We start from the raw sequence: 13,639 nt of genomic DNA on the forward strand, positions 1-13,639 counted from the left end.
GGCTGAGAGTGTTGTGTGTGTTCAGCCTGGAGAAGAGAAGGCTCCGGGGACACCTTATTGCAGCCTTTCAATACTTAAAGGGGACTTATAAGAAAGGTGGGAACAGACTTTTTAACAGGGCCTGTAGCGATAGGACAAAGGGCAATGATTTTAAACTAAAAGAGGGTAGATTTAGACTAGATACAAGGAAGAAATTTTTTATGATGTGGGTGGTGAAACACTGGAACAGGTTGCCCAGAGAGATGGTGGATGCCCCATCCATGGAAGTGTTCAAGGTCATGTTGGACAGGGCTCTGAGCAACCTGATCTAGTTGAAGATGTCCCTGCCCACAGCATGGGTGTTGGACTAGATGACCTTTAAAGGTCCCTTCCAACCCAAATTATTCTATGATTATCACTTTGAAAAGGACTGCTCTACCTCTTCATTTAGCCTGCCGCTCCATGACTTTTACAACCTCAAATGAAGAGTGTAGAAAAATTGTGAGTCTATGACTGTATCCACACAAGACTTCTTGCCTTCATGGGGAAAAAAAACCCAGACTGCTGAGAAATCATGACACATCATCTTACTCCAGCTGTGTAGAGGCTAATGCTTCTTTTCCATTAGTCTTCCAGATATTAACTACCCTCTTGAATCTCCCAGAACATAACCTTCCATGATGGCTCCTTAAACCCTTTCAGCTAAAATGATTTGGGTTTGTTTCAAACTGTTTAAGTAAGAACTCTTTAACTTACTTCAGAAACTAATTTTGAATGGAACAGGTTACAGGGAATACTGAATAAGTGGCTGATTAGCTTTTAAGACAGTAGCTAAAAAAGAATATAAGATTCCTGGCTAAACATCATCAGAGTGCTAGGGAGAAAATGAAAGCCAAAGATTTCCTATACTCAGGAGAAAGATTAGACACAGATTTATACTTGCCATTATTTTATTAGCAAAAGATACAACCCCCATAGTTCAGTGATTAAGAATGTTTGCCTGAGAGCTTCGGGTGAAGTCCTTGATCTTAATCAGATGGTGTAGGAATGTTAATCCGGTTCTCCTACAGCCTGGATAGTGCTCTAATCACAAAATTGGGATGGGGATTCTTATTGGTTTGTGTGTTCCTCTCAATTTCTGGGAAACTTCCTGAGGAGTGATGAATGTGTCCTGCTGCATAAGAATTTTCTAATAATTTTACAGATCAGAAATTGAGTTTCCTACTACATTGTAATTATGATCAGTTGTGTGAATATGTACAAACCCAAGAAAATTTTGACTAAGAAACTATGCCTGGAATGTTAATTTATAATTTCTTCTCCTATCAATAATCTGTGATGAAAACTAGGGTTGTCTATCATGTGCGTCTTTTTGTGACAAATGAGTATTTAGCATTTTCCCTGAAGACCTGCACCATTAAATGTCCCCAAATATTTATTTGGAAGAGAGAACACTGAATATGCACATTTACAATAACAGTAAATTCACAGCACAAAATTAATTATTTCAAGTATAATGATGATACCCACCATTACATCCTGACTGCAGCAGAAATTTTCAGTGCACTGGGAAGAATTTATTGACTCACCTGCCATTAACCTTATTCTAAATAGAAGGACCAGCGCCTGCTGTAAGTCTCTAAAAATTTACCATGGGAATGGTTGTTTTATGATAACTGTCCACAATATTCCTTCCACTTAGAGATGTCTTAGCCAAGTTTTGAGCTATAAATTTATCCTTTGAGAAGCCCTAAAAATGCTCATGTGAAATTGTATTCTGCAATGCACTGAACACTAAAGTACCGACAATGTTTTCATATGTTACTCAGAGAGCAAATCCTATCACATATCAGTGGATGGAAAGAAGTATTTACTAGAATCTATCCTAATATCAAAGAAAATTTAGTAATTCAGTTTCTGGGAAAAAATATCTTAATGAATACAGCACAAGAAGGGAATAAACCCTTCTTTAGTTTACAACTAGGGGATAAGGTATATATGCAGAAGAAGGTCACAAAACAAAATGTTCTTCTTCCCACTTTAAAATCCATCTTCATATTATACTCCATTTCACTAGTCCAGCAGTTACTCTCTGAACTCTGTCTAGAAAGTCCTTTCTAGAAATAGCATTCCTATCTTGACATATTTTAAAAATTAGTTATTTATAACTAGTAAATGTTGTGTATGTATGTCATAAATACACAAGAGCTTTCTACCTTGCTTAAACAGCAAATACAACTAAAAGTGCTTCATTTTCAATTGTAAGTGGGTGTGTTATGACTGAAGTAAAGGGAACTGGGGCCAAACACTAAGGACACAATAGCCATAAGGTAAGCGCAGAATAAGCAATGAGGGGAGCAGTGGTATTTTGTCTAGTTCTTCAAACGAGAAGCCAAAATTTCTAGTCTACAGTTTGGGTTGCAGAAATCTCTGTTTACCTGTGTTTGAAAACGTCAAGCAGTAATTATGACCAAGATTGCTGGCTCTCTCTATGTAGAGAAGTCTTTACTGAGTCATAACCTAGACTTCAATCCATCAAATTTCTCACATATTTGTAATTTAGCACCTAAGCTCTTCTGTTAAACCCAGCACTTATGGCATTGGATGAAACCAAACTTCACCCTTTGGACATTCAGAGATGAGTGAAAGCATCTGAATGGCTTGTATATAACAACCCAGTACAAAGATTTGTGCATATATAGTTGTAAGGAAACATGATAACCTAAACATTTTCACTGACTATGTATATAGGTAATTTTTCTGAACAGTCATACACATCAAGAAAAATCAGGACTCCACCACACTAGACATCATGCCATCTTGCTTGAGAGGCCTAAGAATATGAGTCAACAAAAAGCCAAAAGAACTATCATTGCTTTTTTTTGTTCCATTTTGTTTTTACAGGGGAGGAGATTGTGCTGAACTTGGCACAAGAAATCTATGGCAGATTTCTCTTAGGCATCACCGGCCAATGTTTCTTGTTCGTCCTTTCGAATTGCCTGCTGTTCATCCAGGTCAGGCTCACAAATACTATTCAGAAATCTGGAAAACATTATTTAATCTAAATGATTAGGAGGAGGATCTAATTTTCATGGGGTTTCTAATTATTTTCCTGATGGCATGTTTACAGTTCTCGAAGAACCTCATTTCTCCTATAGTAAATCACATAACTGTTTGTACTTCAAATATGACCTTAAGCTCTATTTTTCTTGCAACATGCACTGTTCTTTTACAGGATGAAAACAAAATATCCCCTTTCCAGTTAGGTACCAAAAGTATCAAAATTGTTGCAGTGTCCAGAGAGGAATTCTTCATTTGGTTCTGACCAATTAGGACATAAAGTAGTGTTGTTCTAATATTCATTGTTATCTAATTAACTGGAAAGAGCTTCCTAAACTGGAAATGTTTTTCAGATGAGACTCCTCATATAACCATACAAATACAAGTACCTATTATTTCCTCAATAAGAAAGATCAAACTAACACTAACATTTCTCGTCCATTAGCAACAGCTATTGAAATACCCATTGTTTTAGACCCAACAGCAACAAATCATCCTTGTTATAAACTTACTGCAGTTCTAACCTCAAGCAAAATACCTGCTGTTCACAATCAAATTATTTCACTATGTTGACAAGAACACCAAACCAACAAGTCATTCTTATTTGAACATTATGCCATATGCCATGATTGCAAAGCAAGTAGTCACTTGTGAATTTGTATCTAAGAACCTGAGACAGTAAGACGCACAGCATTAGGTATGACCATTCTTAATAATCTGAAACCATTCACAAACATAAAGGTTATTTTCCTTACCAATTTGCACAAATTTTAATTTAGTCACCATTAATTAAAACATTACCAACTCACTTCTGTCTGAAATCTTAATAGCTACAGTTCAATGCAACATCATTCTTAATCCTGAGTTGAATTTAGAGGAACATTTTTTTCTCCAGTTCATTTATTTTATGCTTTGTATACTCTGTATATGGATCAGTTAACTCTTTCCTTTGTGTAATAGTTTCATAAATCATCAGGAGGAGAAGCAAAACAAGAAAACATGAGTGCAAAACATGTGCAAGATGATACATGTCTAGAATCTTAAATTACTTCAGCTGATTAAAAAAAGCAACAACTTCATTTCCAGCAGATAGTGTTTCTGTAAACTAGTGGGAAAACTTAACAATTAAAATTCCTTGAAAGAGGTTATCTTAACAGAGCTCAAAGTAAACTAAACTCAAAGCAAACTGTTTCACAGTGCAAGAGTTCTTGTTCTACGCTGAATGCTGGAACCTAATCTTTTCCAAACCTTTCCCAGTTTTCCTCCTGAAATACTCCCCTAGGTTCAGCCCTTTTATGTTGTCAAAAGACCATCCCAGGATGTTTTCTCTATACTTTTTTTATGCTATATCTTTTACAAATAGTGTCTTTGAACTTTTGTGTGCTGCTTGATAGTGCACTTGAGCCATGTTACAATCCCTATAAAACACTCTGTAAAGGGTTATTGTATAGGACCCCTCCATAAAACTTCCTGCCTACATATAGATTTTCACTGAGAATTTTGGGTGGAAGGACCACTGGTGCTGACTGTAACAGATTTTCTAAATGTAAAGAAACATTACTATTTTTTTTGGGAAAAAAGTAAACACCCTTCCCCCCCATCCTATTATATATTTGTCCTTATTTTCTTTTTTAATTAAAATAAGATTGCATTAGGGTCTTTTAATCCTGATTTTCATCCTATTATTTTTGACAACCTTGCAGTGGGATCTAGGCACAAGAGCCGGAACGAAACAGACAAAAAGTGTTTCTTCAAAATACCTGTAATCCATGAAGAATGTATTTTTATTACAGAAAAGCAGAGATTGTGGGAAGTCTTTTATTTTCAGTTTCATAATGACCCATCATTAAAATATCTCACCACAATTTTAGGGGAGAAACAACATCTTTACTACAGGAGTAATGGCTGTCCAGGGACATTGCCATTTTATCAGCCTTCCCCTGGAGCAGACCTTGCGTACTTTGATATCTCTGTCAATGCTATCAGTCTTTGTATACTGCTAGAGATCAAACTTGATTTTTCCCAGACAGTTTGGCTGTGCTTGAAAAAAGTCAACATAGGATTATTTCAGGTTTGAGTTCTGTCCTGGAGCATTAGGAGGAGTTCCCACAGTTTCCACCTAGTCTTGCATAGTTTTTATGCACTTGCACAATTCAAATATGAGATGTGACTGGACACTTAAAAATGTAAGTTAATGATTTTGCAATATAACCCACACGAAAGAGGCAGCCTACAAGCTCAGAAACTCCAGAAAACCTGGCCGGATTAAGTCACAGCTGGATAAGTATTTTCAACTCCCATTACAATCCAGGTATTCTTTGTGTCTTCTAGAATTCAGCTCCATATGAATAAACACATTAGAAGACAAAATTAGTAATATAAGTAGGAAAAAAAAAAATCTCTGCATTTCTGGAAGGGGAAAACTGTCAGATCATAAACATTAGAGTTGATCTTTAAGCAAATCTTTTTAATGCTAATTATCAATTGATTAACAGCTATCAGAATTCTTCAGGGATGGAAATAGTCTATGTCCATGAAATGGTTGATTTTACTCTATTTTTATGCATTATTTATTACCTTGCTATCCTATACTGGCCCTTTTTATTGCTTCATTTGGGGAAATTACTATGACTTTTTCCATACGTTTCTTAATGTTGGGAAAGAGATTTTTAGATAACCCAGCAATGTTCAAACAACATATCCCAGAGTTCAACCTGAATAAGCACATGCAGAACACATTCCATCATGGAAAAATAGAAATTAACATCCTTAATACCTTGATAGCTATTTGTTCTATCATTATGTGAGAATATTCAATACATAGAATTAATCAATAGAATTAGGAAAGACAAGATTCAGTTCACAGAACTATGATGACATAGAAAAAAAATTGAAGGTCAAGGTCTGCATTCAGTTACATGAGAGTATATCTGGTCAGATACGTCAACCTCTGTTGAGGTATAAACTAATTTGCTCTAATGGAACACAGTAGAAAATATCCTCTGATGTCTGAAATTGTACAGGTTCTCTTTTTTTCTGGAAATTTCACCATAGCAAAGCCACTAGGCAGTAACTACACAGAGATAAAATGAAGAATTGCTTAATTCTTTCCTGTACAGTAATAATGTTAAAGTTAACATCTTTTCAAGGGAAATAAAAAAGATTAAAAAAGGAAGAAAAACTGGAATGAAAATGTGTGAAAATGAAATAACTGCCTTATGCTATCAAGCTTCATATATTTTATATTCCCTAGGTTTCTATTTCCTAAATTTGAAGAGGCTTTCTGTTGGTTTTATTAGTCAAGATAATTTACTGCTCCCAATCAGTATCCAAGCCTGCAAAGATCCATTTTAAGAAGCCTGTTTATTATTTGTAAACAGTTATTAAATAATTCCTCAAAGTTTCTAATGCATTATAAAGGCAGTTAATGAAATGATGCATTATTTTTTTTTCCTGCTAAAACTTTTTATCTCCTCAGATAGTATTTTAGAGTGTTCTTATAACCCAGCTTGAAGTGAAATTGAATTGTATGAAATGACTGATTGTCAAGGACATTTGAACAAATGAGGTATTAACTTTATTCAGAATCCATTGAAAGATTTCTTGATGTTTTTATTTAATTTGCTTCATATCAAGGAGCTAAGTTCCCTTTTGAGACACATCGTGAAAGAAATAAAAGATTAATAAAATCCCAGGAAGTTCCTACATTCTTGCAGAGTTTGACAGAAAGCCTTAATGTTATTCTGTTTCTTCCTCATAGATAAATGGAGACCAATGCTGTCATAGGAGTATTTTTCGTCACAAGCTGTCCAGTCCCCTGGGTACAGGTACTGTTTATACATCAAAATCCAAGAATGATGATAAATATATCACGTAGAATATTTCTGAGTTAATGATACATATGTCCAGAGAATACAGACTATATAAATTGTTTTATTTATATAATGCCATTTGTAAAAGCTGTTTAAAACCACAAGCTCTTCCTGTGGTTTCTGACAAATGTGCTGACTGAGTAGGATAATGTCAGTTGTGATGCCAACCATTAGAACTCAGAAAACTTAAGTGAATATTTGAAAAGTTGAAAGCGATTCAATTCATTTTATAATCAAAAAGCTTAAAAAGTCATATTCAAAACCATATAACAGAACTCAGCAACATAGGGTCAAGTAAATTTTCAGGTACTTGGATGTTTGTTTTAATGCCTTAATTTCTCACTTCCTTATTAGAGTCCATCCTCAGCTGTTTCTTTCTCCAAAAATTACTCTAATTTTCTTTAACTCTAATAAGCACCTCTTTTCAGCAGCTATATTATCCCATATTTTGGAGTATAATGTATATACATTTAAAATTATGTCATCTCCCTTTAATATCTGTCAATGAACAAGGTAATATAACCTAAATTAATTTCTATCAAAAAATACAGTACCATTAATGGAATATTTAATTGTGATCCCAGATAGTTTTTAAAAGGCCCATATTACTGCATTCTGTGGAGGAGGTAGAACAAGGCAGATGTCCTAAATAATAAATATGATTTAACAACCAGAATTTTCCAGAATACTTTTTCAAGGTAGAATTATGGAGACTGCAAGGTTAGGTGGAAAGTCTGGGTCTTTTCACTGAGAAACTTGTTCAGTCATACAGGAAAGCAAGCAATTTCCTAAGAAATACTAAAGAACTCCATTACAATAAAGGGGCTTTTCAGAAATCCCAACAGATAAAAATTAAGGCATGAAAGCCTGGTAGAAATTTGTGTGTGTGAAAAAATAAATCGGGAAATTGTTGAGGAGCAGTTCATCTATGTGCAAATGCCCCCCCAATACTCCAGCGCAGTTCAGAACGTTGGATTGTCACAGTTGTATGACAGCCAGCCGTGAAACACAAATTTGCTTGAGGTTGGTATATACTACCCACTTGACATTTAAGAAAATCTGCGCAGTTTTCCTTCACAGATTTTGTTTCTTAGCTCAGTGATGTAGACTGCTGCATTTATCCTTATTTACTCTCTCCATTTCTTATACTGTATTTTGTACTGTTTTACGTACTGTTAGTACGATATGGATAATTAACCTGTGAATTTCTGCACAAAACTGGAACCCAATAAAAGCATGAAGAAATTTCATAAAGAAACAATAGAGCAAGATATGAATAATAAATATGACAATAAAATTCTATCTTTTTTTTGTCAGAGTTCAAACTAATTAAAAAGAGAGTCAATGTTTGGGTTTTTTATTTTTCAAAGGTTGATATTGAAAAGATCGGGTCTGCTTTTTTAATTCAGTAAAACTAAACAGCTGAAACTCAATAATTAGCATAGGTACTAAACCAGCAAAAAAAATAGGAAATGATACAGTAAAACATGCAGCTTTTTGCTGCAGAGGCAGTGTGCTGTGCAGACAGAGATTTCAACTTGTTACAATGAATAAACATTAACTTAATTCTATTTTAAACTGTGAACACATTTTTTACTTACTCTGTTAAACTAAGTCATCTGTGTTTAAGTCCAGCTTTTGTAATGCTTCTACAGCACAGGACTAGTCTTAGTTCTAGAAAAAGCTATAAGCAAGACAAAAGCCTGAGTCTCTTTCTCTCTCTCTCTCTGATTTATGTAAGTATGGATTCACATATGCTGAATTGCTGAAATGTGTTTCTGAAGAACTAGAAAGCATCATTAAATGTGGAACATCTTGGAAAAAAGGAAAATATAGGCACTTATGGAATCATTAATTATTATTCTCAAAAATAACATTATTTTGACAGAAAACAAAACAAAAAAACAATTATAATTTAATATATGAATCTTTTTGCTGCAAAAAAGCAAATAACACAGTTGCCTCTATAGGCAGATATTCCAACATATCATAGAGAGTTACATATCATTTATATTGAAATATCATAAAGCTCATAAGAAATATTACCGGAAGGTGTTTTCTTTTGATTTTTGGGAAAAAATCCTAAGCCACTTTTTGCTAATAACATTTAGGTACTTATTTACAGAAAAAAAAAAAGCAGTTAAATGCATTGATGAAATTAAAAACTATGTGGGTAACTATCATTGTAATCAAGGCTATTGTAGTGTTCTTGGTGGTACTTAATCAGTGCATTGAACTGGAGCCTGGAACTGTAACAGGTCTTTAGTACAGCAACAGGTAAAGTTTTAAGCATTACGACACCTGTTCAGTTGTCTAACCGTATGTGCCTTGTGTCACCTGAGATGCATGAATGTGTGTCTCCTGGCATCCTGCTGCTGGTCTGTATGCCCTATGTGGTATTTGCCAGTCCCCTGTGGATGTCTCAGATGCCTGAGGGTATCTCAGTGTGGCAGTGGCCAGTTGTGTTGAGGCAACTGAACTGAGCCCTAAAGAAACAGACGTTACTGAAAGAGGAGATTTGCTTCTTTCTGTCAGTGACAGAGCACCAGAATAGCAAGGAGTAACTGTTCTAAACAAAATACATCATGAGGTGTCAGATTGCACCTCAGCCTTCAGAGGTCTAAATATGCTCACAACTGTTAGATGTTTTAAAAGAAACTGTCTCCTTAAACACCTTTCCTTTGCTGATTGCTGCAGTAAATGCATGCATATATTGAAAAACAATAAAATCATGGTTCTTAAATTAACTGAAGTATTTTTGGCTTAGTATTTTTGCTTCCATGTGGTACCCAGAAATATTGCCTCTTACCATCATTTCTCAGTGTCAGAGGTGTAGGAGGACTCAAAACTCTGGCATTTGTCACTGTGTTTTTTACCAGGCATATATAGCTGCCAACATCAGATGTTTGCACCTTGGAGATGTAGAGATTGCCTGTCTCCTGAGAGATGAAGCGTCTGCTATCTTCTGCCACAAAAGATGGGAATTCATTAAATACCCAGCTATAGATGATCTCTGAAAGAAAACAGAAAAAAATAAGTGAAAGCAATTATGGAAATTATTGTGTAATGTTAATGGTTACACTCAATAAATGTTCATTACCTTCATTTAAATAATCTAGAAAAAACCAAAAGCTAAAAGCTTTTAAACTTTTTGTGTGTTTGTTTGTTTGTTTGTTTTAGAACAGAAGAGAAGAATTTTTCTTCTCTCCTTGGAATTTTGGAAACAACATAAGCATTGAGTCCACAGGACAGATTTAGTTCAAGAAAATTAATTAAATTATTCAACAGACTCAGAAATCACCCATAAAATATTAGATAATTCCCTTTTCTAATCTTTCAGGTCAAGTCAGAAATAATATATAAAACATTTTTTTTCTACTTGTTCAAAATTTCAGCAAACTATAGCAGGATGTATCCTATAGAGCTAGGGATGACTTTTCTCTGTGTGTGTATAAACAGTTTTTAGTTCTGAACATCTGTTTTTTAAATCAGCAGATTCTAATAACTGTTCAACCTACTTTGCAGGTAGTATTACCACACTACACTTCTATCTTTTTCTACATCTTCTCCACTGAAGAATCTCAGAACCCTTCCTATATGCAGCTTAAATCCCTACAATCAATGAATAATTCCTTAAACCAAAGCTACCAACTGCTTTGCCTCATAATCTGACAGATCAAGGACGAGTCAAAGTGATTTTTAAAAAAGGTAATTAAAGCCAGTGCCTTCATTCTCATTTTTATCCCACAAATCATTCTGTTCACCAGAAAAGTGTATACTTTTCCCTTTCTACTCATAATAATTGGTTGAGAAAAAAGATTATTTCCTATTATTCTGTATGAAATTATATTGTGATTTATTAAAAACCTAGATGCATTAATGTCTCTGCATTAGAAGTATCAGTAAAGTTAATGAGATTCTGATTTAGCAGGGAATTCCTTGCAGGGAATTATTCATGTGGAGTTCCACCAATTGAAACTTTAAAGCCTTAACCTTATGTATACTTTTTTACATGTTGTTCTCCTTTTAATCTTATCTTCCACTGTTTCATTTTGTCTTCACACTTTAAAAAAATATTCTTCACTACTTAAATTGGCACATTAACTGTAAGGCAATTTCTTCTGTAACCTCCCTCCATGACAGTCTTTAAAGAACTGACTCCAAAATCAGAAAAGCCGAAGCTAGTTCAGGTATATAAAATCCCTGCTACTGCTCAAGATGCAAACTGCTCCATTGGTATAGCAAGTTCCAAGTTTTTAGACTCGAATTTCTTAAGTGACTACTCTCAGCTTCAGCAGCGATATGAAGACAGTAATTGCATGTATGTCAGTCTGGTTGTCTCATACTTTTATCCCCACTACAGACAAAATGTTTTCTTGATATAAAATTAGTTGGAAAAGGAAAGGGTCAAAGGAGTGAGAGGAAACGCCTCAAAATTTAAATTTTTCTGTGTGCTTTTCTGCTAACCATAGGAGAGGAACTGGTATAGCTGTTCATAGTACAAGAAGTGTGAAACACATTAACATCCTAGCTAAATATATGCCATAGCCAGGTGTGCAGTTTGACTTTAACGGTATAGAAAGCATTAGAAATTCGAACTGATCTGTCCTTTCTATCCCTGTATTGTACCGTTCCCTGACATGGTGGTCAGAAAGGAATGGAAAAGCACAATGACCAGGTTTTTAACCAATATAAGCCAACCGTGCAAGCAATGATGTAGAGATGCAGGATGTTCTGGATTAATTTTGAAGAAGTTCAGTCTAGTTTTGAAATCAGATGAAACTTTTCTTATGAAAAACTGATGGTATTAGTACAAAAATGATATGTTAAAGTACTAAGCATATTTACCTGACAGTAGGGGAAGACTTCTCCAAAACACGGAATTAAGCTGCACACACTGACTTTTTGCTTAAAACCTTTTTCAGATCTAATTGTAATTCTGAGTGGTTACACAGGATGCTGAGGAGTTCAGGGCTCACAGAGAGCTCTCCGAATGTTCAAAATTTCCTTCCTCTTCTGTTATGTTTCAGGCAAAATACTAATTAGCCCAAAATATTTCTCTCTGAAAATTTCATTGCCACATTTTGCTATGATGTCTTATCTGGCAGAAATGATTCATGGCAGCATAAAATTCTGCAAAGTGATGATGAACATACAAGTTCAAGGAAAATGCATAGGCTTTAATTGAAGACACCTGTTACCAATTCAAATGAAAGCAATCAGTCTCACTAATTGCTCTGGCTTAAAAGTAGTTCAAACCAAATGTAAAGTAGTCATCATTGTGGGTTCATTGGTAGTTCATGTAGAATAGAATTTTCTCCATTTGTACCCTAAAAACACATGCAGTTAATTATTCATTTATTAATTAGAACTACCCCTAAGGAACGGATTTCAGGCAATAAATTTTTGTGCCTCTAAGGAAATAGAGTACTTAGTCTTTGCTGGTGCTGAATCCAGGGGGGAAACTGTCATTTTGTCACCTCCTAAATGATTTTTGGTGTTAAAAATGGAGTGATGGATGAATGGGTACTGGGATAGGGTACTGAGAAAAAAGTAACAGAACTTCTGCCAAATCTAAACCTCAAATAATTTATGCTATCAAGCTGCAGTTAATGCTTTTATTTGTGCATACCTACAGCATCTGTATTCCAGCCAGGAGCCCAAACTCCAAAGCACAGACAAAAGTTTTAACAGTTTACTTCTTGATCATTGTCAGCCCACTGACATTGAAGGAATTACTTCTATTTTTAATTTCTAAAGAGCAAAACCCTGGGAATACACTTTCAAATGCATGGAGACTTTGCATTTGAATGCTCAGACCTGGAACTGATCTGGAATTCTGAACCTTCTTTGCAGCTGAAAAGCTCCTTACACACTTTATGAAGTTTCTCTCCTATTAGACCTGGTTAATGAGTTCAGCAGATTCTTAAATATAATTTTGAGGGTTATGTCCACACAGTATGCATAGGCTTCAGTGGAAATATCTCAGGAAAACTCTACAATTTCCAATGCATGCTATGCAGAACAGTCAGAAACAACCACAGCTGGCTTGGGATCTGGGGACTCGATAGTTTTTAGCTGACAGAAATAGATGGATGATCTTGCAGAAGCGATATTACAAAAGGGTGTTAAAGAGAATGACTGCAATTATGGGAAAATGGGTGTACCTTGACATTGATCCATTGTACAAATGTCTCACACTTCTAAATTTGCAGCCACGGTAGAGGATGAAACATGCATTGGTGTTCTGTATTGGGTTTGTGTGCCAAGGTTTTGGTAGCAGGGGGCTACAGGGGTGGCTTCTGTGAGAAGCTGCTAGAAGCTTCCCCCCTGTCCGATAGAGGCAATGCCAGCCGGCTCCAAGACAGACCCACTGCTGGCCAAGGCCGGGCCCATCGGCGACGGTGGTAGCCCCTCTGAGATAACATATTTAAGAAGGGGGAGAAATGCTGCTGTGCAACAGCAGCTGGGAGAGAGGAATGAGAATATGTGAGAGAAACAACTCTGCAGACACCAAGGTCAGTGAAGAAGGAGGGGGAGGAGGTGCTCCAGGTGCTGGAGCAGAGATTCCCCTGCAGCCCATGGTGAAGACCATGGTGAGGCAGGCTGTCCCCCTGCAGCCCATGGAGCTCCACGGTGGAGCAGATATCCACCTGCAGCCCATGGAGGACCCCATACCAGAGCAGGTGGATGTGCCGAAAGGAGGCTGTGACCCCGCGGGGAGCGCG

The 13,639-nt window shown here is 35.9% G+C and overlaps 1 protein-coding gene across 1 annotated transcript in view; it reads right to left on the reverse strand.

Annotated features, from left to right (window-relative positions):
* The window catches only part of CNTN5 (contactin 5), a 296,554-nt gene that overhangs the window by 178,615 nt on the left and 104,300 nt on the right, over positions 1–13,639 (reverse strand). The window contains exon 6 of the mRNA XM_009272287.1: positions 9,721–9,924. Coding sequence (XP_009270562.1) covers positions 9,721–9,924 — 204 coding nt within the window. The remainder of the gene's footprint in view (positions 1–9,720; positions 9,925–13,639) is intronic.

The sequence above is a fragment of the Aptenodytes forsteri genome, unplaced genomic scaffold (genome assembly GCF_000699145.1).
Source record: "Aptenodytes forsteri isolate BGI_AS27 unplaced genomic scaffold, ASM69914v1 Scaffold350, whole genome shotgun sequence".
NCBI lineage: Eukaryota > Metazoa > Chordata > Aves > Sphenisciformes > Spheniscidae > Aptenodytes > Aptenodytes forsteri.